Source organism: Peromyscus eremicus, chromosome 10, assembly GCF_949786415.1.
Source record: "Peromyscus eremicus chromosome 10, PerEre_H2_v1, whole genome shotgun sequence".
Lineage (NCBI taxonomy): Eukaryota > Metazoa > Chordata > Mammalia > Rodentia > Cricetidae > Peromyscus > Peromyscus eremicus.
In genome coordinates, this window is record NC_081426.1 from 84,817,494 (window position 1) to 84,844,287 (window position 26,794).

General features: G+C 43.2%; 1 protein-coding gene across 1 annotated transcript in view; it reads left to right on the forward strand.

Annotated features, from left to right (window-relative positions):
- The first annotated feature begins 1,788 nt into the window (after nucleotides 1–1,788).
- The window catches only part of Fras1 (Fraser extracellular matrix complex subunit 1), a 353,235-nt gene continuing 328,229 nt past the window's right edge, over nucleotides 1,789–26,794 (forward strand). Inside the window, exons 1-2 of the mRNA XM_059274782.1 lie at nucleotides 1,789–2,262; nucleotides 2,543–2,683. Of these exons, the coding sequence (XP_059130765.1) occupies nucleotides 1,789–2,262; nucleotides 2,543–2,683 (615 nt within the window). The remainder of the gene's footprint in view (nucleotides 2,263–2,542; nucleotides 2,684–26,794) is intronic.

Sequence of the window (26,794 nt, forward strand, 5' to 3'; positions counted from 1 at the left end):
ACACTTTGCCTGGGACAGAAGGAGGAAGGCCCTTTCCAGGGATAAAGAAAGAGAGATGGCCTTAGGGTGAGATTAATTGGGGTACTCACACAAAATTGAAAGTTTGTAGAAAAGTTGTGGAACGTAGAAAGAGTGCCTGAGAGGAATGGGAGGGTTTCTGGCTTGGAGTGGCTCACCAGGGGAAAACAATGGAGGCTAACACACCATGCATGGTTCTGCTGGATGCATGACTGTAGCCTTGGATTTGGATTTCTGCTGGATGCATGGCCATAGACTTGGATTTGGGTTTCTGCTGGATGCATGTCCATAGGCTTAGATTTGGGTTTCTGCTGGATGCATGGCCATAGACTTGGATTTGGGTTTCTGCTGGATTCATGGCTGTAGGCTTGAATTTGAGGTTCTGCTGGTTCTACACCCTGCCTTGTATTCTGTAGCTCTTTGATTTCTGATTCTCCAGCCAGGTTGCATGCATCAATCACATCACTCCAGGTGGACATGCAAACAGCCTCTCTGCTTCCTGAGCCATGGAGATGTTCCCTGGCTTTGTTCCCTGTATGTCTGTGATCCTCGAACATCAGAGGCAGAGGCAGAAGGGTTTCAAGTTTGAGGACAGTCCAGAGTGAGACCCTTTCTCCCCAAACAAACATCCAAGCAATGAAAACTCACACTGCTTTCGCCTTTGGACAGGCAGCCAGCCCTCTGTTTTACCGTGTGTATCCTGCAGGTGTAGGGAGGAGAATAAATAGGCCCAGGAGATTAGAGGCCCAGAACGAGGAGTCACTCTCAAGCAGATGCCAGGCGAGTCGTGTCCTGTACAACAGCCAAGAGACTGGAATTTTGGGCTGATCCAGACAGTGACTTGTGGGGACTGTTTGCGAGATACCTGGGTGGGGAAGGTAATGGTGCTGGCGGCAGGAATGCCACTGAAGTAACATTCCACAGGGTCTGTCGGTCCTGTGGAGAGATGCCAGCAACAGATAGACCGAGAGGCAGAGAGCAGAGGAGGTGTCAGGCCTGCCGTAATGGGAGAAGTCAAATGAGGAGTCTTAGATTCACTTTGTGCGTTTGTAGACTACCCATTTGTTTTTTTTTTCTTTTTTAATGTTGCTGAGGATCAAACCCAGCATACACTGGGCAGAACTCACTGTCACAGAGCTGCATTTCAGTTCTGTCTACTCTTACACCGCCCCAGTGCCGCTTAATGTTCTTAAAAGCACAGAGCTCATAGGTATTGGAGAAGATTGGATTGGATGCCCTGGAAGACTGTGTGAGGGCCCAGGATTTCATTTCACTCTAAAGAGAGAAAGAAGTTAAGCAGGTCATGTGATAAATGATGATAACCACAGCTGGTCTTCAGACCTTCAGCTCTCTGGTTTTTATTTTCATTTTATTATTTATCTTGATGACTTTGCCAACTTTGCAGGTACATTTTCATTACTTGGTCTGGGAGATTTGGAACTGCTGGTGGGAGAGTAAGGCACTCATTACATGCTGATGCAAGCATTTATTAGTTGTTTTACATGTCATTTTATTAGTGGAATATTCTTATAAATCCTTTCTCAGAAATAATCATTAGCTCCATGTCAAGCTACTGCTGTGGTTCTTCATACAGGAGGTCTACACGTCCTTCACACAGGAGGTCTACATGTCCTTCACACAGGAGGGCTACATGGCCTTCACACAGGAGGGCTACATGTCCTTCACACAGGAGGTCTACACGGCCTTCACACAGGAGGGCTACATGGCCTTCACATAGGAGGCTACCTGTCCTTCACACAGGAGGTCCACATGGCCTTCACACAGGAGGTCTATGTGGCCTTCACACAGGAAGTCCACATGGCCTTCACACAGGAGGTCTATATGTCCTTCACACAGCAGGTCTACATGTCCTTCACACAGGAGGTCTACATGTCCTTCAGACAGGAGGTCTATATGTCCTTCACACAGCAGGTCTACATGTCCTTCACACAGGAGGTCTACATGTCCTTCAGACAGGAGGTCTACATGTCCTTCACACAGGAGGGCTACATGGCCTTCACACAGGAGGTCTACATGTCCTTCACACAGGAGGGCTACATGGCCTTCACACAGCAGGTCTACATGATCTTCACACAGGAGGGCTACATGTCCTTCACACAGGAGAGCTACATGTCCTTTACACAGGAGGACTACATGGCCTTCACACAGGAGGTCCACATGGCCTTCACACAGGAGGTCTACATGGCCTTCACACAGGAGGACTCTATGTCCTTCACACAGGAGGTCTACATGCCTTCAGACAGGAGGTCTGCATGTCCTTCACACAGGAGGTCTACATGTCCTTCACACAGGAGGTCTACATGGCCTTCACCCAGGAGGTCTACATGTCCTTCACACAGGAGGTCTACATGGCCTTCTCACAGGAGGTCTACATGGCCTTCACACAGGAGGTCTACATGGCCCTCATACAGGAGGTCTACATGGCCTTCTCACAGGAGGTCTACATGGCCTTCACACAGGAGGTCTACATGTCCTTCACAGGAGATCTACATGTCCTTCACAGGAGGGCTACATGTCCTTCACCCAGGAGGGCTACATGGCCTTCACACAGGAGGGCTACATGGCCTTCACACAGGAGGACTGTATAGCCTTCACCCAGGAGGACTCTATGGCCATTCCTACATTGCCTTGGAGAAGCTGTTTGGTAGGTGAAGGAACTTGCGAATGGATGTCCTCTTCTCTCAGCCTGGGCTGGAGGCTTCAGGAACAGGCTTCCTTCTGTGTCTCTCCGAGTTTTTAAGTTTCTCTTGGTCCTAGCTCTTTGTGGTGGGCAATGACTAGTGAGTGAGTGTTTTTTGTTTCTGATTTTTTTTTTATCCCCTGCTACCCGTTTGCTCACGTTTAGTTTCCCCGATGCTTACCCCTCCTTCTTGCCAATGGTATAACACTGTGCCTTCTAAGAACCGATCTTTTCTCCTGTCAGATCACTCCTTTCGTGGTCGATAACTCCAAACTCTAAAAGTCTTTCCCAGATATGCTTCCCGTGCTCTGGAATAATGTATAGATTCAGATTGTAACACTTTTAACATCCTGGACGGGATAGTTGCTATCTGATTTGCATTATCTCGCTCAATGTTTTATCCTGATGCCATCTTGGTATGTACAGCTGACCTCATGTTCATGCTCCAGTTCAACCTCCTAAGTGCGGGGTTGCAGGGGTGTGTTACCACTCTCGGCTCCCTCATGTAATTTTCTGGGGTGAACGGGGGGGGGGGGCAGATGCTGGAGATTATACTCAGAACATTATACATGTTAAGGCCACACTGCACCACTGATACACAGTTCTGCTAGTCTTAATTTCATTTTTTAACTGTCTTTAAAATTAATTGTGTGTATGTGTGTGTGTTCACTTGTACATTCATAAGCATGTATGGCACATGCCAGAGTGTACATGTGATGGTCACAGGACAGCCTTTTGAGAGTTGGGGTGGGTCCTTTCCTGTCACCTTGTTTTGAGGCAGAGTCTCTGTTGTTAGAGCTGTTGCACTTTGGACCGTAAGTTAGCTGGCCAAGGAGCTTCTGGCCGATTTTCCTGTTTCTGCCTCCAGTTTCCATATGAATGCTAGGGTTCCAGATGGGTGCCACTGCATCCGGGTTTTTACGCGGGTCGTGGGGATTGAATATAACCATCGGGTTTGCACGGCACATCCCTTTACCTGTTGAGCCTTCCTCCTGGTCCTTTATTTATTTAAAACACTCCTGTGTGGTAAGTGTTTTCTTTTTGTAAATGTGGAACCTGAGATTTAAAAGTTAATCATTTAATGGCTGTCATTTAGCTAAGCCATGTGGATGAGGTTCAGAGTATAGGAGAATGCTCCTTTCCAGTCTCGGCGACCTCAAAGGGCAGTTAAATGCTAGTAGGGTTTGTGGTGTGCAATCATTCTAGCACCTGATAGGAGACTGGCCTGACCTTACTGGAGACACACAGTAGCAAACCATATGGTTAAAAAAGAAGGAGCCAAAAGTCAACACCCCCTTTGCCTTTTTAAATATAAATCGTGACTGTCCCTTGCTGACGCCTGTTAAAAGTGACGGTTATCTCCTAAGTTCTTTCTGTGATAGTCAGTTTTTGTCTTTTATTCTTGGCTCTTTCTTTTCCCTGTTATATTCTCTTTTAGGTTTACTCTTTTCTGGCTCTTGTGTTCTCTTCCTTTCAAAATGTTCCAGTGTATCTCCCAGGGAGGAGTTTCAGGTGCGTGTTTGAATTATTTATCGCACTGGCCTGCTTTCGGCAGTGGCTTCCCCAGGAGGGTGCCATCCACAATTATTAACAAGTTACTAACTGATCTGAGGAGAAAGCTTAGCACCATTTTGGATATTTCTTTCAAAATGCAAGGTATTTATGTAAAATGTAAGATACCCATCAGGATATACCTGTTTCAGGACCCCAGATCACCTGAAATAATTTTTGCCATGAGCCATAGAAAAACCGTTTATTTATTTACTTATAATGTTTGGTATGCTGGAGGAGGGAGAGACAGCTCAGTGGACAGAGCACCTGCTAGACAAACACTGGGACCTGAGTTTGGATCCCCACCACCCTTGAGAATCCAGGTACAGTGGCATGCTCCTGCAATCTTAGCTTTGGCATGGTGGAGAGGGGAGATAGGTGCATCCCTGGAGCTCACTGGTCAGCCATTATAGCCAAATTAGTGAGCTTCTGATTCAGTAGTGAGATCCTACCTCAGAGAGTAAAGAGGAACTCAATAGAGGAAGACACCCATACCATTCTGTGGCTCCCATGACTCCCACACACTGCATGCATGGACACACACATCCTGTGTGTGTGCACATGTACGCATGTGTGTGTGTGTGTGTGTGTGTGTGTGTGTGTGTGTGTGTGTGTTCATTTTAGCCAGACCATATCTCAAGAGCAGCATTGTCATATGTGGTTGAGAGGTCGTACATGGTACAAGTCCACTGTACCATTCTGTACAACTGTATGGAGAAGTCTGCATACCCTGAGTTGAAGATGCACAGGCGATTCTCAGTTGCAGTAGCAAATAATTATCAGATACTGAACTGATGTTATTGAGAGAAGTACAGGCTTGTATTTCTTCCTAGCCTGGGGGACTTCTGATCTCATACTTGCAGCTGATCGATACCCAGCCTTGTTTTTATGTATTTTGCTTAATGACATCTTATTTACTGTACTTTGCTATTCATTATCTCTCACTGAATTCATGACCGACGGCACAACAGCTCATCCCTGAATGAAGTACGTCTAACACACACACACTTTCTCTAGAAGACACACACTGCCTCTTGTACTTGGGAGCATTAAACAGCTCTTCACTGCTGTGCATGGGGCCACTTCAAAGTGTGAAATCATCATTATCCTCCTTCTCCTCCTCCTCCTCCTCCTCCTCCTCCTCATCATCATCATCCTCATTATCAACAGCAACAGCAACTACAAAAAGAAGAAGGTGACATTCCCAAGGCTGCACAATGGACACTTAACACACAGCATGAGGCCAAACCAAGAAAGCGGAGTGTCGCCTGGTTTGACCTCTGTCTGGCAACATGCGGCAATTTGGGGGACTCAGTTTTCCCTGCTCTGCACACACACACCAGTGCCACAAAAAAGTGTTGTAAGTCTTGATTTTAGGCTTCAAGTGTGTTTTAGTTTATAGGTAAATCCATAAATATGGAATCCACAAGTAATGAGGATTGGCTGTACTTTTTAAAGATGAGAATTGGGGGTGCCTGAAGGAGATGGGGGCCGAGATTCATCTTCGGGGAATATGGTTGTAGTGCTCCAGATCCGGAAGCCCCTTTCTGCAGGGACAGCTCTCCAGCCCTGCTGAGGAAGAGGCTCCAAGGGATGACATGCCTTGGTGGAGGCCACAGGGAGCTAGGGACAGTCATCTTTTGAGCTGGGAAGCGTTTTGACACTGTGCTGCCCTGCCATCTCTGTGTGTCCCTGGAGAGTTGACACAGGACCAGCTGGAGCTGTTACACTGAACTCACTGGCTCCCCTTGGCAGGATTTTCCACCCTGTCTGCCCAGCTCCTCAACCAGGAAGTTTTCTTTTGTGAGACAGGAAGCCTTTGGTCTTCTATTGTGCTGGGATCAAATGCAAGGCCTGGGGCTTGCTAGCAAAGGAAACTGCTTTTTGCCTTTCTATAGGATGCTGGCTCTGGGCTAGGTGCTGGGATATAGGGTGACAGATCCCCACAGGAGCAGTCATAGAGGACCGGGTGCCAGTACACACAGTCCCTGAGCCTCTAGAAGAGACTTCTGAGCCCGAACAGAAAAGAGGTCTCCCAAGAAGTTAGACTGCCACCTCACAGGAGCTTCGCATGTTAACCACTTAGATATAATTTTATGAACCCAAATAAGACTTGACTATACTTAAGTGGCTTTTGTCATCCTTTGATGAAAAAAATGTGAGACTTATGACAGTCAATTGACATCTTTACATGGCCAAAAGAATATGTCCAGTGGCTCTTTATAGGCCCTGCTGTTTACAGGGGGATGTGCTGAATCCATTCTTTTTTTTTTTTTTTTTTTTTTTTTTGTTTTTTCGAGACAGGGTTTCTCTGTGCAGCTTTGCGCCTTTCCTGAAACCCACTCTGTAGCCCAGGCTGGCCTCGAACTCATAGAGATCTGCCTGGCTCTGCCTCCCAAGTGCTGGGATTAAAGGCGTGCGCCACCACCACCCAGCAGAATCCATTCTTACTAATCAAATGTTAGGTGAAATACTTTCTTTAATTTCATATCTGTATCTGTGTTTGTGTACATATAAACAGATGCATAAGTATGTATTTCTTTTAAACATAAAGAAGAGATATTTGATTGTGTAGCTTTTCTGTTGGAGAATATGGATTTCTTGTGTATCGTTGATTGCTAATACTGTTTTTCTTCCAGAGAGGTGTGTTTCCACTTGATTGTTCTTCTCCAAGTAGTGAAAACACCCTTAGAAATGGAGGTGACTGTAAAGGGGAACTGCAGGCAATGTCTGAGGAATCGGGACTGTGCTCCAGGGAAAGTTGCTTCATGATTGGCATATGCCATCTTAACATTGATGGATGTTTATACTCACTTTGTGCATGAGATTAACATAAGCATCTAGCTTTGGAGTGTGTGTGTGTGTGTGTGTGTGTGTGTGTGTGTGTGTGTGTGTGATGTGTATAGTGGTTACTAGTAGGTTCTTTGTGGTTAGTGTGAGTGGGGTGAGTGGGTACTAACTCTGTCTCACTGTCACCTTGGGCACACTTGAGGCTTCCCATTCTTCTGACCTGTTATCAGTAGGACAGATCCTATAAAATGGACCACAGTTGATGGGTTAGGGAGTTAATATAGACAATAGAATCAAGTGCCCAGTGGCAGCTCTTGTATAGGCAGAAGGTCTGATGAGTGTTTATATTGTTGGTAGCCAGTGGCCAGGAGGTTCTGGATGTCATTGGTGATGCATGTGCTTGGAGTACGCTGGTGTTCTTTAACTGGCAGGAGCTTCCAGGCTTGGCCTGGCCAACCAATACTGCACCTCCCTCTACAGATGGTGTCAAGCATTCTGTCAACGTTACCTCCAGGTTCACTGATGTTACCTAACCCTACATAGTCACATCCTGAGCAGCGATAGTGGTTATCACATTCAGTGAGTGCCACTCTAGTTGGAATTTTTATTTCACCCACATGTAGAGCTGTTGAGGTCCAGGGCCAAGAACCGTGAGCTGTGTCTAGAGGGCTCCATGCCAGTATCTGGTGAGGATGTGGTCAGAGGATCAGGGAAAACTAACCCAGGGTCGGCAATATTACAGATAAGCCAGACTTTCATCTAGGCTGTATACAGAGGATATACCCAGTGGGTGAAGCAATGCCTTTGAACCAAATAGTCTTATAGTCTGCTTTCATAATCAGGATTGATTTGTTTCAGCCTGGATAAAAAGATCACAGCTGTTATGTAATAATTCCCTGTGGCCTGCCACCCTGGTTTCCTGGATGAATGACTTAATCTCTCTGAGCCTCAACTGCTCTTCCTATAAAGAGAGAATATTTTTGGTCTGTATTTCCTAGGGCCATTCTGAGGATTAAATGAGATGGTTATGAGAAAATGAATGCACATATAAGGATGTATAGTCACAACACAGTGCCTACCTCGATGTATAGTCACAACACAGTGCCTACCTCGATGTATAGTCACAACTCAGTACCTACCTCGATGTATAGTCACAACACAGTGCCTACCTCGATGTATAGTCACAACGCAGTACCTACCTCGATGTATAGTCACAACGCAGTACCTACCTCGTAGTCCAGTAAGCAGTAGCTATTATTTAAGTTCCCATTGTACTGTGGTTGTAATAAAATTTTTGGCTTTCTTCAACCTTAAGTAAGCACCAAATGCTGAGGCTCTCTCTACCTCCTGGTTCCTATGATTTAGAAGCATGCACACATGTGCACATATGTGCTCTTGGGCTTGTGCATCACGTGTTTACATTAGACTGATTCTGTTTTCTAAGGATTGTAGAATGTCCCGACTTAGGAAAGTTCTACAGTGTTCTTCGGAGGTAAGTGCCCATCTCCATTCTAAAACAATACACTGCCTTCTGTAGACTGTCACAGTCACGTCAGAAGGCAACAGGCCGGCCTTGGTCCCTCAGGCTGGGCATGTGATGCCGTAATGAGCAAATGCAGGGACTTGGAGAAGAACTTGGGTCACAGCCAAAAACGGAATCGCTGTTGCTTGAACAGGAAAATCTGATGGTGTATGTGATAGGATCAATTTCTAAAGGTTTTCTTCTGTTTGTATTCAGACTTCCCCTCCCACAAGTTATGATTTTTAAAAGGTCTATTTAGGTGTACAAAAGCAATTACTAGGAGACTGTGACAACATTCATTTGACCTTGCCCTTCGGCTCCTGCCCCCACCAGCTTACCCTGCTCTCTAACAACGCGCCTTTGCATTCTGAAATACCAAAGGCCGTTCCACAGTCCGGTGCTGTGCTCGTGGGGAAGACTCTAGGGTGTGGAATGTTGAGAGTGTGCTGAGCACCAAGTGCTTCATTAGCATAACTGAAACAACTCTGTCTGATTTAGAAGGGTTTGTGAACATGATTAGCATTTGTATAACAAAATACATAAGAGGAGGTTGAATCATGTTAACCTATATCTTCTTCCTTGAACTTTCTTAGTTTCTCTTGTTGAGAGCAATTATTTAAAGCACGTGGGTCATTGGCTGAGATTTGTTATTGGGAGACATTAGATGAGCTATGTGTGTGTACATAAATATAAATATATCTATATGTATATATGGTATTGTATATCAGCTGTATTTATACACACAGACACAGACAGACACAGACACAGACACACACACGCACACATATGGTTTTGGTTTTTCATACAGGATCTCTCTGTGTAGCCCTAACTGTACTGGAACTTGCTTTGTAGATCAGGCTAGCCTTGAACCCATGGAGATCTGTCTGCCTCTGCCTCCCAAGTGCTGGAATTAAAAGCAGGTACCATCACATATGGCTTGTATATGAGCTCCAGCCCCTTTGATTCATTAACTTGGTGATTTTTTTTTAATTGTTAAAAAAACCTCAACAGAGTTGAGCTTTTTGTATAACCCATTTCCAGTTTTATTTTTACCCTTTTTTCCCCCCAGAAACTACAAACTAATACTAGAGAATGATTTGATGAATCCCCATGTATCGGTGCTATCTATTAATTCATAGCCAGTTTATTTAATCTCTAGCCTACCCATTCCTTCTCACCTTGTATTAAAATATTTTTAAGTAAATGCTAGTAATGTATTACACATTACCAATAGCTATTTTAATATACACACATAGATGGCAATTTAAAAATCTAACCAAGATGATGTTCTCACAACAATTCCTTAGTAACCTTAGATATTTCATTATGCTAAATTTTCTAATTGTGGTTTTATTTTTTTCTTTGTCTTTAAGGATCTGTTACAGGCCCAGCTATTCTGGTTGTTTGCTATATTCCATGTTATTTATCTCTTTAAGGAAAGTTCTATTTTCATTTAACTATGTGTTTCACATGCCCTCTGTGAGAACTGGGCTAGTTTCCCAACCTTTTCAGTAACTCGGGCAGATGCAGCCCTACTTCCCTACTTTGTAAATTTGTAATGTCGAGCTAGACTGTCTTTAAGGTCATTGATAGTTGTCAAATTTGAGGGAGAGATGGGTAGGAGAGAAAAATTCTGACCTTTTTCTGTGAGAAAGGAAGTGTGTTTGTTGTTTTTTTAGAGTGGACAAAAATTAGAGTTGAGGATTAAACATTGGGTGATGGGTTGGGAGGTCCCTCTAGAGATGTTTTTAGAAGAAATTCTACTCTCAGAGAAGTTGGAATATGGCTTTTAACTTGTTGATCACATATGTTCTTCGTGTTAACTTTGTGAAGTGAGTGTGGTCCTGTGATGAGATGAGGGGAATCATGGAGGGAAAACAAAAACATTTTTATTTCGGATTTCACTTAGAAAACCATGGAGGAGTTCTTTTTGACACTACTGGATTGCTATTTTAGATCAACTCTTTCATTCAAAGCAGCCAGAGAGGCTGGAGAGATGGTACAGAGGTGGTTAAGGATGCTTGCTGCTCTTCCAGAGGACCTGAGCTCAGTTCCCAGCACTCACTGGGTGGCGAACTACCTGCCCCTCCCCCAACTCCAGGGGATCCAATGCCCTCCCCTCTGCTGGTCTCCAAGAGCACCCATACACATGAAGCCAAGATGTAGGAGAGAAAGGATCCAAAATTAGCAATTGAGAGAAAAGCCAAACACACATTTTTTTCCCCTTTGAAGGGTGACTTAAAAATTATATTGATGTGCAGAAAACTTGGCTGTGCACATTTGACCCAGTTTATGGTGAGTTCTTTGGCTTTTGCTTTTTCCAACTTGGCGAACCACAGATTTTGGACCCAGGACATTACCTCCCCAGTGGCAGGCAGATCTCATCATATCTGTCACGGTACTTGGTCCTGATTACTTCCCACAGCTTACCCAGAGAGCCTTTGTCTTCCACATTAACCTGCTTGATGGTACATGTCTTCCTGTGGACCAATGCTCAGTCTGGCCTTCTTGATGATGTAGTCGGGACCTCCATCTTGCCACACAGGGCAAGCAGGAAAGCCATCAGCTCAATAGAGTCTATATTATGTGTCATCGGCACAAGCTGAGCCTTCTTGTTCTCTACCTGGCTTGGAGGACTGGTGGTCTCTTAGTGCGGACGGCCACTTTGCCAGGGTGGTCTCTTAGTGTGGACGGCCCCTTTGCCAGCAGCTTTTCTCCTCAGCGTGGGTCAGCAGCCTTGGCTTCTCCTGCTTTGTCTCTTACCTGTACTCGTGGGCATGCCTAAGCAGCTGGTTTGTGGCTTGCTGGTCCATGGCCTCGGTGAACTAGTTAAGGGAAGGAGGTACTTTGGGCTTATTATTGAGGATCACCCTTTGCTACAGCAGCAGGCTGGAGCTGGACCATTTGACAAAAAGTCTCTTTATGGCTGGATGTCCTGTCCAGGGCCAAAGTTCTTAAAGTTTTTCTCAAGCAGAGGATTCACCACCTTTTTGGCCCCCTGCTTCTTCACAGCGGCAGGACCTGGGCCTCTTTCCTCCTCTTGTCCTGTTTTCCTTTATATCTTGATCAGCCGTGGGAGAGAGAGAGCCCAGTGCATATCTTTAATACAGTGGAGGTCAGTGGATGGGACCTGGAAAGAAGACAAGTAAAATGCCCCGTATTTCGATTTGGGAACTGGCAGGGGTGTCCTTTGAGATGTAAGAGTGAGCAGATAAAGGATTAGTCCCTCAAAAACTGAGCTGAACCTCAGTCTGGTCAGTCTAGAGTAGTGGTTCTCAACATGTGTGTCGTGACCCCTGGGGGTTACATTTCAGCTATCATGCATAGCAGATGTTTATCTTATAATTCATAACAGCAGCAAAACTACAGTTATGAAGCAGCAAAGAAATAATTTATGGTTGGAGTCATCCATAACAAGAGGAGGAACTGTACTGAAAGGTCGCAGCATTAGGAATGTTGAGAACCACAGGTTTAGAGGGATTAAGACTGTCCACTGGAAGCCGAGTTTCTCCTCTCTGGGAGAAGATGGCACCATGCAAGATGGTGTGGGAGTGAAATAACTCTTAAATAGCTTCTTAAAATTTCCTGTCTTCAACAGAAATAGCCAGGCAGCATGAGGAGACTGTGTATGTATGTGAAAGTCAGTATGGGAAAGATGGTAGAAGACCCACCAGGGTGACAGATAACAGAACCAGTCATCAACTGTACTCTTAAAATCATTCAAATTAGTACATTTTTATTAGTATATTTATTTTATACTTTTTCCATTGCTGTAACAAAATATCTTTAGTTCTCTGAAATTTCATGATGATATACCGTGGTGTATTTTTATCCACCATACAAAGAACATTAGAGCCTTTCAGTTGTACCCTGCGATCTGGAAAATATATTGCAAATGTGATCTCTTTCTTCCCTCCGTCTTCTTTGGTCCACCCTTTAGGGTTAGAATCTACCTTGTCTTCTTTTTTTTTTTTTTTAACCTCCTCTTCCTTCTCATGTGGCACTCTTGATTCCTTTGAATCAAAATTAGAACAAGGCATGCTTTTTAATGGCTTAAACAGTTTACAGTCTTGTAAAAAATGCTGACCTCAATTTTAGAGAAAGAAAGAAAGGCCTTAGGAACTGATAAAATAGTTTTGCATGGACAGTGAATGAGCAGTTATGGAGTAGAACTTGAGTGTGAATTATTTTGTCAATACATGAAAGGAAATCAAAAGGGCCTCAGGGGACAGTGCAGTGGCTCAGCGGGGAAAGGCCCTTAGGTGTGAGTCTGATGACCTGAGTCCATCCCTGGAACTTACCGTGGAAGGAGAGTAAGAAACAACTCCCCAAAGTTGTCTCCTTATGGACACACGGTCACACAGACACATTCACACCATGGCATGTGCCCACCTGCGCTTGGACACAAAACAGTGATAAAATTTATAGAAATTGCCTTCAGTGTCATGGAGACTTGGTTTTGATTCTCGCTTTGTCATTACTGGTTTTTAAGGGGAAGTCTTATGTCCTCTGCAAGTCTCAGTTTCTCTAACTCTAAAACGGACCCAATGATAGCAATTATCAGATACTAATTTAAATATGATAGCATATGTCAAAAGCCTTTACCCTTGAAGCTGGCCTAGATGAAGAGACCATCTAACGACAAGTAGAAACTGCTTAGGAGAGATGGGATGTCAACAGACTCTTGAAGTCTTTCTCTGGCTCTGTCTCCCCAGCTGTGTGATGTTTAAGATCGTTCTCTTCAGGGTTGGCTTTGTTTAAGTTTAAAACTGAGATACCATCTCTCTCTTGGGTACTCACTGTAAGTACTGTGCACTAACAGGATTCTGTGAACAGTTCCTCCCTCGCTAAGTATTTGGCTAAGTGTACTAAAGATGGAGAAATACCGCAGTGTATCAGCAACTGGACCTTTTGTTCCCCGAAACCTGCACCTTGGGGTACTTTCCTGGGCTGGGCTTTTCTTGACAGCTTATGTCTAATTGCCTACAGTGATACTTTCCATGTGTTCCTGTAGTGACATCTGAAGGTGACCTCGGAAGAATTAAGGATTGAAACAGCTGCCTTGTCTAGAACACCATATAAAGAAAATGTAGTTGCTTCATTCCAAATCCCAAGACTTCCTTTCCTGCCAGACATGATAGCATGTAGAAATTCAGTTATTGGGGATTTTTGGTTTATTTCTTTATAACAGTATAGAAATTACTTCTTTTTTACATTGGTGAGCAATATGATAATGGAGACTCACATACTTTTGGAACTGAAAAGTAGCTTAGGGACTAGGTGATTAAATTTTTTAATTTTATTGATGAAGAAATTAAGCTAGAGAAAGGCTGATTTTTGTCCAAGACACAGCTGTGAACTAGTGAAGCCAAAGAAAATAGCTGTGTCTCTTAAATTTCAGTTTAAACACACTTACTGTATCTATCTGTCTGTCTATCTATCTATCTATCTATCTATCTATCTATCTATCTATCTATCTATCTATAAACCAGTGACAAACCAGAGTAGGATAGGTATAATCCAAAGGGCTTTCTAAACAAGTTATTTGAATTATGCAAGAAAATTAAAAAAAAATCATCAGTGAATTGGGATTTGGTAAGCATTTTTGAGTTTCTAAATTAACACCCTAATTTTCATATGCTACAGGGCTATTAATTATGTATTTCTTTTCAATTATTTAACTCAAAATGTATCTAATGCACCATTTTCTCTCATTTTGAGAATTTTGGTGATCACAGCTGTTAGTTTGTGGAGCATGGTCACAAATATTCAATGACTTGTCCAGATAATTGCCCTCTTTTGGCAGGTACCTTCTTCAGTAAGACCCACCCGCTTCCCGGAATTTGTTACAAATCATAGTGACTATGAATGAATCCGCAGGATTTTGTAAAGTCCTGTGAAATTCAAGGAAGCCACACACCAGTAAAATCCAGGAGACATTCTTCTGATTGACAGCAGAAGGCCCAGCTCCCTATACCTTTTTGTTTTTTTTTTTTTTTTTTTAATTTTGAAATAATGGGTTTGAGAAACAGTTTTCTTTTGGAAACTCACAGTCCAGAAATGCAATCCATGCTCTTTGGCAGTGGGGTATTTTCCAATATTGCTTCTTTCCTTATGTGCTGAATCAAGGCCCAGATGTGGAAATCTATGGCTTTCTTTGTACTCTAGCGTGCGGCACAGGCTTGGTAACAGCGTGATCCTGGAAGTGGCAGAATCGGGGCAGTGTCCACAGAGCAGACGGTTGGTCCCACAGTGAGAGCTCGGCTTCCGCTAATTGGCCCAAGGGCACCGGCATCTTCAGCTGCAGCTGTGTGGTGGGGGTTTGAAACTTTGGGGTTGTGCTTACCCCTTCTCCATCTGAAGCTGCTCCTGAGGTGTTTGCATTTCTCTGTCTTCCATAACCCCATGTGCTGCTGCCAGAGCGCAGAAATCCAGCTGTGAAGAAAGGATAGACAGTATCTTCTATACCTGTTCTTCTCACTCTTTATAGGAACGCCTACCCAGGTTTCCCTCTAGATTTGTCTACGTATATCTGTACATTTTTGCTCCTTCAATAGGAACATGATATAGATACAGCTGTGTGCTTTGACTCTACGTTTAATATCTTTTTTTATCATGACATATAGCTAACTCATTTTTCACAAATGTTTAGGTGTTCCTTCTTAGAGACGGGTGTCTCATTTTTATTCGGTTTCCATACAAATTTTCCTCTTCAGGTAGGGAGCATCCTTCCTAAAAGGCATCTCTCACTGAAGTACATGTTGCCTGGAGGGCTGCTTTTTCTAACCTGGGGAGGAATATAGCTAACTGTCCCCTTGGCATAGGAGAGGTGGTATGCGTTTGTGTGTTTGCCAAAGTCGGAGCTGCTTGGTGGCACCAGGAAGCAGCGAAGCATGGACAAGTGAGTGGGCGGTTGGGTGCTGTCGGTGGCAAATCCTTAGATTGGACACAATGAAGCAGAAAATCAAGATACTTCACTGTCAGAATTTTCAAGGTCAGGGCTGCTGCTCCCTTTCTTTTCAAGTCAGGTTAGCACAGGACCTCATTCGAGCAGCTTTGTGTGCCTTCCTGGACAGGAGGAAGGTCCCAGAGCTTATAAAACCCATCTCAGGAAGAGTGCGCAGATTCCCAGAGGAAACTGAAATGTCAGGTTTAGTCTGCCATCAAGCAAGCGGGCTAAACTCCAGACACGGTAAGTAGTTTCCAAACTTCTTATAGAAGAGGGGCTTGTTTTTCAAAAGAACTGCCTTTACCACCTCATGTACATAGAAGGGAGAAAGTGGTGTGGAAACATAGTTTTCGGTGGTGTTAGGGATCTGGCTGGTTTTTTTTTTTTTTCAACAGTTCTAGTGGCTTGGCATCCTCTCAGAATACAGGCTGAGAGACAGTTGACTAGATAGTATTTATTTTCAATCGAAGTGTTATGCCTTTTATTTGTAGAGAGAATTTAGATGCTATGAAGAGTCTCTGTTTTATACATAATTTCAAACAGGAAATGCCTTCCTTCTGGGCCTTTTTTTTTTAATGGGCCTGCTTTTGCTTTGTTAAGTTGAAGGGTCTTTCTGTTGATTGAAGATAAGGTGTATCATTTCAGTTAACTTTTAGCTACTAAAGGAAAAGTTAAAAGTATTTGAACTGGAGAAACTAGCTTGTAAGGGCAGCCATCATTTCTAGAAATTCCAAAGCCTGTGAGATTGATTGCTTTTAGTGTTTGCTACAGCCAAATGATTAACTAGAACTCTACAATGAGGCCTCTGAGAAGTGATTTATGCTATGAGCGCAGGAAGGATGTTTGCATATAACCATCGTGTTTTTTTTTTTTTTTTTTTTTTTTTTTTTTTTTTGAGGCCCTTTAAACCTTGTTTATCTTGGGGATAGTTACTACTTCCATCATTTTTCTTTCCTTTTGTATTTTATTGTCTTCTGCCAGAGGCCCAAGCCAGCCTCTTAATATTTACAGAGTTTGGTGGATCAAGGCTTTCTCGGGGTCCTACTGAGTCTAGGGGGGAGCAGTGTGCTTCAGGTCTTCTGAAGTTTTTTTGCCCCCACCAGCGAGGGAGTAGATTTTATTATTAATCAGTTTCTCCAACTAAGGAAACACAATTCTCACAAACATATATATCATACATATTTGGGATTTATATATCATAATTATTTGGGATTTCAAAATTAAATGTATGCTGATCAAAGTTAGGAACAGCTTTTATGGAGTTTTGTTTCTAACACCTTTTCTCATATTTTTATTATGGATGGAAATCTCAAGTTCTCCCACATTGAAATAGGATGTTTTATTTAAAAAAAATTCTTGATGAGGGCCAGGCATGGTGGTGGCACAAACCTTTAATCTCAGCACATAGGAGGCAGAGGTAGGTAGATCTCTGTGAGGTCAAGGCCAGCCTGGGCTACATAGTGAGACCCTGCCTCAAAAACAAAAACAAAACAACAGAACAAAAGTCAAAGAACCAACCAAACCAAACAAAAACAACAAATGCTTAGTCAGCACCCACCGTGTGCCATCAGGGATGCAGATCACTGAGACACAAAAGTGAATAGAGAGTACAGAATACCCACCTTCAGGGAAGCCCTAGCCTCAATTCTCTAAAAATTCTTTTATTTATTTATTTATTTATTTATTTATTTATTTATTTATTTATTTATTTATTTTTTAGACAGGGTTTCTCTGTGTAGCCTTGGTTGTCCTGGAACTCATTCTGTAGACCAGGCTGGCCTCCATCTGACAGAGATCCACCTGCTTCTGCCTCTCGAATACTTGGATTAAAGGCGTGCACCACCACTGCCCAGCCCTCATTTTTAAGTAGCTACCTCTAAAAAAAAAAATCTGCTGAGAAGTCCTCTGCCCCACTCTTCCCAGAAGACGTTATTGGAGGGAGTCAGTAAGTTGCAGCACGTGAAATTTGTCCTGTTGGTGGAACTCTTATTTTCTGTGCCTTTAGAGCAGGGCTAACGGACAATGAAGAGCACAGCCCTGTCCTGAGTACAGTGACAAAGGTTCCTAAAACATGCTGTCACTCAAAGATAGGTGAAGGAAGAAGACGACAATGTCTTTTAAAACACGTACTACTTTAGATGTAATGCAGACCTAAAAAGAGGCAGTATTCCTTGGTAATTCTCTGATAACACACACCAAGACATCTAAGCCCTGCCTGTGTGGAGATGCTGTTCTTGCTGCCCAGAGTGGTGACTTTCTATACCTTTCTCTTTTCTTCTCTTCCTGTTACACAGCAGGAGTACAAAGACTGAGCAGCTGACCTGTACCTTCGAGAATTCTTACCCGTTATTGGGACTATGTGTTGACATTTAAGGATAGTGAATACTTTCTTTCACTTGGGCAATAAGTACTTTCATCTGTGGATGGACGAATGGAATCATACTTGGTCAATACTGCTCTGAAAAGGACCGATTCTAAGTATCAGCTCAGATGCTCAGCCCATCTGTTCTGTCACACCACCATATAATTTGTGGTATCATTATGCAGTGTTTTGGAAATGATGCCTTTTCTGGTGAATCCATGAATGTTTGGAGAACTATCTTTTGCATGGCTTTTTGCAAGATGAGGTGTGTCTGGAGGCAGTTTCTTCCTGCCCCCAGGAAGATTAAGATGTATATGGGAGATTTGATAGTTTAAAGCAACAGAAAACACAGAATCAGGTGGAGTTTCTTGCCTCCGTACCTTTGTGAAGGGCTCTGGGTTGCTTAGTACAGACTCCCAGGTAGAATCTCACAGAGATCCGCCTGCCTCTGCCTCCTGAGTGCTGGGATTAAAGGCGTGCGCCACCACTGCCCGGCCTTCACCTAACAGACAGTTTTAAATAGCAACCATGTTTTAATTCAGAAATGATTGTTCTTTCAAGTTATGTCCTGTATTTTGTCCCTGATGGAAGCAAGCATTTTGAGTTTAAGAAATACCCCTGCCAAGTGTGTGGCACACACCTTGAATCCCAGGGCAGGTAGAAGCTTAAAGATCTCTTTAAGTTTGAGGCCAGCCTGGCCTACATAGAGAGTTCCAGGGCAGCCATGCTACATAGTGAGACCCCGGTCTCTCTAAACCAAACCACCACCCCACCACCACCACCCCCCCCCCCCCCCCCCGCCACCCCCCATCACCACCACCACCACCACCACCACCACCACCACCACCACCACCACCACCCATCACCACCACCACCACCACCACCACCACCACCACCACCACCACCACCACCACCAACAACAACAACAACAACAGCAACAAAACTGGAAAAGCAAAACACCCTTCTTTTGCATATTTTGTCTTTTTTTTTTAAGTAATAAACATTTTCTAAATAGGTCCAAAGCCAATAACTCTCAGAGAATGCCTGACTCTGTTTTGCTGCGTCTGTGGGTTCATTATGCAGTCATTTATGAAGGTCTCCTTGTGTGTAGCAGGGCAGTGGGGATCAATACATGCTCTGCTTCTTGGCTTGGAATCAAACCTGGTTCTTGGTGGTTATGTTGGTATGATGTAAGTGTAAATGGATGAATATTTCTCCAGGAAATTGGTCTCATCACCTGCAGTGAGCTCCATCTCCCCTGCAGGCCTGCTCACTTCCTCTTAAACACAGGCTGGTGCTCTCCACTGCCTTCAGTGACCTGCCCGTAAGCTTGGACTCCCACTATTGCCTGCCCACTGTGGCTGTGGTTTAAAGTGCCACGCTTCCCATCAGTGCCGCGTTTCCCTTGACGTCCCCTCCCAGGCTCCTCTACGCTGAGTCTCCATACCCAAAGACTGGTTCTACTAGATGATGTTTGTTGTTGTTCTGTCTTAATAGCTTAGAGAACCATCTGATACTATTCTGGCCATAAGGTCCACTCCTCCACCTGCACGATGTGATCCTGAATACTCAGTGACACTGTCCAGCTGTGAGCTCTGTGCAGACATGGTCCATGTCTGCATGTATCTCTTGGACTCTGCCGTCTAGAATGGTGACAAAATTTAGTTAGGGTTGTGTACGCTTTTGTAGAACTCACTGAATTATGTTCACCCTCGAAAACTTGCCAAGGATCAGCTGGTTAGCAAATCAGGCTGTAACGCCTTCTGTCTAATCCCACAAATTCTTGCTTGATAGATTCAGCAATGTTTGTTAGAACATTTTGAGAAATGAAAAATGGATGGCTCTTTCCTCTTATGTGTAACACAACTACACACACACACACACACACACACACACACACACACCCCATCATCATCATTTAGTGCTTGAAGAATGTTAAAGACTGTCTGCATATTTCATAAGTTGTCCTCCCTCTCATCTGATATGAGGAGGTGTTATTAATTTCTAAAATAACAGTAGGGGAAGCAGAACAATTGTCAAGATTCTCCCACACTGAGTTCTCCCCGGTATCCTTTGCCTTTCTGTTATCTTGAGTAGAGGCCACTTGAAGCAGCTTGCATTGGGACATCAGTTTTAGCACTTACCCAGTGACATTTCACCAAAGTTTATGGGCCTTGTGTTATTTTGAGATCTTTCTTGCCCAACTTCATCAAATACTTTACTGTAGAAATCTCTGACAGTTCTTCAGATTATTTTTTTGAGTAAAAAAAAAATAGTCTATAAAATTTGGGTAGTTGATATTATTCCTTGTGATTTTTCTTCTTCATAGCTACTTGTAATTTATGGGTTATTTTTTCTTATTTCTGTTTCATAAGTCTAAGAGATTACATAAATACATATACAGCTAATACACGACATGGCCTTCCTTCTCAGAATGGCTCCACTCACTGTGGGATTGGTGTTTTAAGTTGTGTTTTGTGGAAACACATAGTATGTTACCTAGGCTCTCTTTTATTTTCTCATCCTCTTGCAATGGGTGGTGTACTCATTAGAAATGATGGTAGGAACTGGAGTCATGTCTTAGAGGTTAAGAGCACTGTCTACTTCTCCGGCATGCCTGGGTTGGAGTCCCAGCACCCACACTCACAACTGTCTGTGATACAGATTCTCGGGGACCCAACGCCCTCTTCTTGTCTTTGCGCACACTACATGCACCTGGTACACAGACATACATGTAGGCAAAACACTGATAAGCATAAAAATAAGGACAAATGAGTCTTGAAAATGAAAGAAGTGATTGTATTATCTCTGTGTAAAGAAATGGAGACTGTGGATTCAAGTAACTTGCTTTAGATAATTTTGGTCTTGATCTAAACACTCATACCTTTTTTTTTTTAAGCACAAGATTTTATAAAAAAAGGAGAAAGTAAAATTATATGGAGCTCTCCAGTACTTCCCACTCGGCTGTAGACGGTACCCACATCTGCCTATCTGGATGCCCTTTCTTAGTATGGTGCTTGCCTGGTGCCTTTTAAGTCTCAAAGAAATTTGCCCGACATTGGAAAGATGAGAAAGTATTAAAAATTTTAGCTCAATTTAATTGCATTTATGTAATTATTCTCATAAATACTTGAAATAATTCTTCTTGGTGTTATTTAAAAACACATACAAAACTAGGAAGATCCATTTTTAATCCCTGTAAAGAGAAACAAAAATAAGCAGACTGGAAATCTTAGCAGATGGGTAATTAAAAGCAAACAAGGCCAAGTCGCCTGAGAGTCGGTGTGCATAGTTCAGGGTCCTGAGAGTGTGCATTCTATTTGGAGATGTCACCTGAGAGTTGGTGTGCATGGTCCAGGGTCCCGAGAGTGTGCATTCTATTTGGAGATGTCACCTGAGAGTTGGTGTGCATGGTCCAGGGTCCCGAGAGTGTGCATTCTATTTGGAGATTAAATGCCCTTGAACTTTTAGCAGAGGTTGTTTGGCTTGGCTCCAGGTCTTCTCCTCTCTGTGGTCTGATGTGTTTCCTTCACTATTTTCCTGGTCCATGAGGAAGAGAGGGCATGAGGTGGAACGTGACTGTGATGGACACTTGTAATGATAATTGTTAGATCTGTTCAGTACATCACTTCTCTACTGTCTTCATCAAATATTAAACATTGATGTTGTTGCATTAAGCTATAAGGTCTTTGAGACTATGTTGTGGCCATCTTTCTATCCCTTGTGTGGTAGTTTGAAAGAAAATGGCCCTCATAGGGAGTGGCACTGTTAGGAGGTGGCCTTGTTGGAGGAACTGTGTCACTGTGAGGAGTGGGTTTTGGGGTCTCCTATGTTAAAGCTACACCTAGCATGACACATAGTTGTAGCTTGAGTTTTCCTGCCTGGCCCACAGTCAGGACAAATCTCTCTCACCTGCCAGTCCCACAGCCTCTCAGACCCAACCAAGTAAACACAGAGACTTATGTTGCTTTCAAACTGTATGGCCGTGGCAGGCTTCTTGTTAACTGTTCTTATAGCTTAAATTAATCCATTTCCATTAATCTATACCTTGCCTCGTGGCTCGTGGCTTGCCGGTATCTTCCCATGCTGTTTGTCATCGTGGCGGCTGGCAGTGTCTCTCCGACTCAGCCTTCCACTTCCCAGCTTTATTCTCCTCCTTGCCCCGCCTATACTTCCTGCCTAGCCAACGGCCAATCAGTGTTTTATTGATTAATAAGCAACACATTTGCCATACATCCCACAGCACATAGTTCCTTCTGTTTCCTGCAGATCGAGATGTAGAACTCTCAGCTCCTTCTCCAGCACCATGTCTGCCTTCATACCGCCATGCCCCACTATGAAGATAATGGACTAAACCTCTCAAACTCTAAGCCATCTCCCAATTCAAATTTTTTCTTTTAAAGAATTGCTGTGGACATGATGTCTCTTCACAGCAATAGAAACCCTGACTAAGACACCTAGCACTCAGGATAGATCCTGGTTTCTGGTAGGTTCTCAGTGGCTAAAGCAGGGCCTGTACAAGGTGGGGTGCCTTTGGTTAAGAACCCACAGGTGGACTGCTTAATTTAAAAGTGGACAAACACAATCTAAAAATAAACATGTTTGACATGTGTTTGATACAAGAGAAATACTGTTGCTGGGCAGTGGTGGTGCACGCCTTTAATCCCAGCACTTGGGAGGCAGAGGCAGGTGGATCTTTGTGAGTTTGAGGCCAGCCTGGTCTACAGAGCAAGTTTCAGAGCAGCCAAGACTACACAGAGAGACCTTGTCTCAACAACAACAACAACAACAACAACAACAAAAACCAAAAAACAAAACAAAACAAACCAAAAAAATACTGTTATCATCTTAGAAACAAACTGAAGGAGAAAGTTAAATTGACCTAATTTTACTCCAAGTCCATTTGTAAAGAATGAAGTAAACAGGACCATTTGTAATGAAAAGCAAGTAAGCAAAGAAAATCTGAGGCTGGGTGAGATCATAGCTAGAAAGCCAAGTTATTTCTCAAAGTGATTATTTCTGGTATGACCTTCTCTTCAGCTAACTGATGAGACAATCACTTGCTTCCTCTAGTACAGAGACACACAGCCTTCCAGGGCTTATTTATAACCTCCTGTGAAGAGCAAACAGTGAGGAAGAAAGCTGAATTATGCATTTTCCACCCCGTGCTTCCATGTGGCCAGGATGAAATGTTATTCCACTTGGATCATGGTATCTCTTACATCTGAGCAAACTTACCTGGCTTAAGTGCCCTACCCTATAGGAAGTCAGTTGGTGGTTTCTTGTGTAGGGTGAAACCTGTGGCCTCTTGCAGAATGGGCCATCAGTGGAATCTCTGTTAGCCCATTCTCCATCAGGGAGATGCATTTCTTTTCCATAGCTGCGATCTAGGAGAGTTGCCAAGCAGCTAGAGTTAAAAAACAAAAAACAAAACAAAACAAAAAAACCAACAAAACAAACCACAAAAAAAACAAATACACAAAGCCCCAGCAAACAACGTAATTCTTTCATGTGGCCATCTTCCCCTTTGTGCTTATTATGGCCGCTGCTGGCTGACCTGTTCTGAAACAGAGTCCATGAATGAGTTCCTGTACCTTGGGCTGTTTCTTAGCTCTTGGAGTCTTAGTCAAAGCTTGATTTCAAGTAGCAGGCCACTCATAGCACTCAAAGAGTGGATGCACACAATGGAATCGAGAAACTCTAGAAATGTAAGCTTTGTGCATGCAAAGCATTTGCAAAGGTTCTGTGCCCCTAGCAGAAAAGAACACCATGGAGTCCTCATGCTTCAGAGCGTTGTCTGGCTCTTTGACAGGATCTCTAGTGGTGGTTGAAAACTCTTAACGTATTTTTTTCAGACCTTCGGCTGGACTAATATGACCAGCCAGTTAGTGGAACTTGGTGTCCCTTTGCTTGGCTCTGTATCTGAGTGAGCACAATTTCCCCTGACCAGCACTAACAATGGTGCCTACCTAGACAATGAAGGTCATTTTTCTTTTATATTGCTGTGAGGGTGTGAATTTGACTTGTGTGTTAGAGTCCCCAAAGAAGCAACTGTTGTTTTGTTTTCTTCTTTATTACCGAAATGGGGCACTGTCCCCAGGTACCTTTGGCGGTCTACAAAATGACCTTTGCATCACGGAGGCCTTTGAGATGATTGAATTGAGTTGACTGATTCTAAATGTTACACCATTAGTGAAAAGTGTCCAAGAATCACTTTGGGGACCTAGAAGAAATATGGTTTAATCTCAGTTGTTTGCCCATCATAAGGTTGCTGTGGTGACTGTCCCTGGTGTCGGTTCTAGTGGAAAAAAGCCATTGCTGGGGTCCACAATGTGATGTCCATCTCTTTCCTACTGCATTTCCCCTCTGCTGCTGCTGCCCAAGGCTGAGGGGCTCCCATCCCTGACCTTTGAGTCCCAGCAGCTTGTTACCTCCTGACCTTGGCACCTCCTCTTTCTACTCCTCACCAGCGGTATGCTGAGGAAGTAGTCAGTGAGTTAAATTCCTCTGACTATGTCAGAATCAACAGGTAAAATATATTTTTTTCACTTTGAAATTACAGCACATTGTAATTTTAGGTTTGTGTCATAAATAAACTCAAGGCAGATGGCACTTGTGTTCTTTTAATTTTATGTCCTTGTAGCTAAAGTAAGTTTGGTTTATGTTATTGACACATGAGTGGTCTCCTTTCTCAGAGTAAGTGAATCATTGGAACCTCATGTCTATTTTAACTATGCCACTATTGCTTTATCTGATTAGATGATGGAGGTCCGGTTGATACAGCATTCAAATTATGATCACTGCTCTGGCCATGGTGAGGAAAGCTGTCCCAAAGAGTGCTTAGAGTCACTTGATATTAACTGGAAGAGTTTAACTGTAACCCTTAATGAGACAGCAGCTGAAGCTCTGACATTGAGACTAGCCCTTCTCAGTCATACGTCAACATAGCAGTGATGTGGCACCACACACAATGCTAGTGTGTTGGGGCAAAGTAGACTGAGATGTGGGCCTTCAGAGTTTCTCCATCCTTATACTTCCTCAAGAAAGTACAAAATGACCTGTAAGGTTCTTCAGCAGAAACCTGTCAAATTCAAAAAACAAAGCCCTTCCTCTGATGCTACATTTGAATGGAGAATGATGTACATACTGATGGTGGGTGGATAAAGGAGATAGAGAGAGGGGTATACCCAATGAAAGCAGTTAGACAGGTGTGGATGTGGTTGGAGTTTTGTGGAGGAGGATGTGAGTAGCTCCTCTGCATTGCACATTGTTCAGGACTTGAGACTAATATAAGACAGGAATCTTGGTTGCCAGACTCTCTACTGGAACACTTCTGCACAGCCACAGGAGGTGGTGGACAAAAGGGAAATTCTTGTTTGGGCTAGAACTTTTCATCGTGATTCTGTTCTGGACTGTGTGGGTCACAACTGGTAAGTCTGTAGCAAAGTTGGATGTGATTTACCCTTAAAAATAACTTGGAACTAGTTTCATAATTATTCATAGGGCATTAATGCTCTCATTCATAATCATTGAGGATGTTTTTTCTCTCACGGGAGAGAAATAGTCTATATTGTGAATAATTTTTACTTTACCTTATCTATCCCATAGCTCAGAATAGGTGCCTGTCAGTATTAATTAGTGTGGCAATTACCACTTATTAATTGTGCTTGTGATTTGTGATTTTATAGTTTTTAATTTACCCCACACTAAATTTTTAATAAGAAAGAAAGCAAATATAAGCAAAGAAACCTATGTTATATCTCCATCTGTATTGACTATAACAGTGAACTGTAGTTGGAAATTTTCCTGTCCTGACCACCTGCTCCCTGTCCTGGTAGCTGCTTCCAAATTACTACACAGAGACTTAATATTATTTATAAATGCTTGGTCAGTAGCTCAGGCTTGTTACTAGCTCTTACACTTAAATTAACCCATATTTCTTATTTACCCTCTGCCATGTGGCTCATGACTTGTTACCTCATTTTTTACATGTCTTACTTGTTCAGCAGCTGACTGGTGTCTTTCTGACTCCGCCCTTCTTGATCCATTATCCTCAGTTTGATTGTCCTGCCTAACTTTATCCTGCCTTGCTATATATAGGCCAATCAGCTTCTTTATTAACCAATGAGAGTAATACATATTCACAATGTACAGAAGGATTAGTCTACAGCAGAGAACTTAAATGCTTCTCAGTGTACAGTAGTTCTAGGGATCATGAGCCAGAGGACTGACAGTCACATGTGTCACCAACAGTCTGCAGACATTTGGCCTCAAAGTTTTTAAAACAACTGTCTATTACCTTCATGTCAGATATGGAGACTTAATGGGAAAACCTGACTGTCTGGCTTTTTCTGAACACTTGGAAGGCATGGGATAATAGTTCCATAGTCCATGACAACTGATGTTCTCTGGTGTGCTTCTCAGTTTTGCTCATTAGATGAGCATGCTATTCCACACAGCTGTTTCACAAGTACTGGCTGCTTTCTTTCTGTTTGTGTTGGGGGTTACTATTTCTAACTGGGTCCTAGGCCAGAGGTAGACAAAGTGATGGATCATGTTATCATTCATGTCATATATCAGCACAGTGTGTTCCCTGTAATGTAAAAATGTGAAATGTATTTTCTTTAATTTGAACATTGACTTTCGTTTCTGAGATATTTTGACATCTTCCTCTGGATAGGGGATGCACCGTCATTATATTTGCTCCATGACCCTCTGCTGTCCTCTTTTTTTTCTCTCTGAACCCCCTCTTTCTTCCCACCTATACCATTAGCGATCATGACGACCCCTCTTGTAGCAAGAATTAATAGTCATCAGCTCCTCAGGAAGGGCTATGCCTCATGGGCTTCTCCTCTATCTGGTTGGAAAGCTGGAGGGCCCAATCTTGGGCAGGTGTGCATA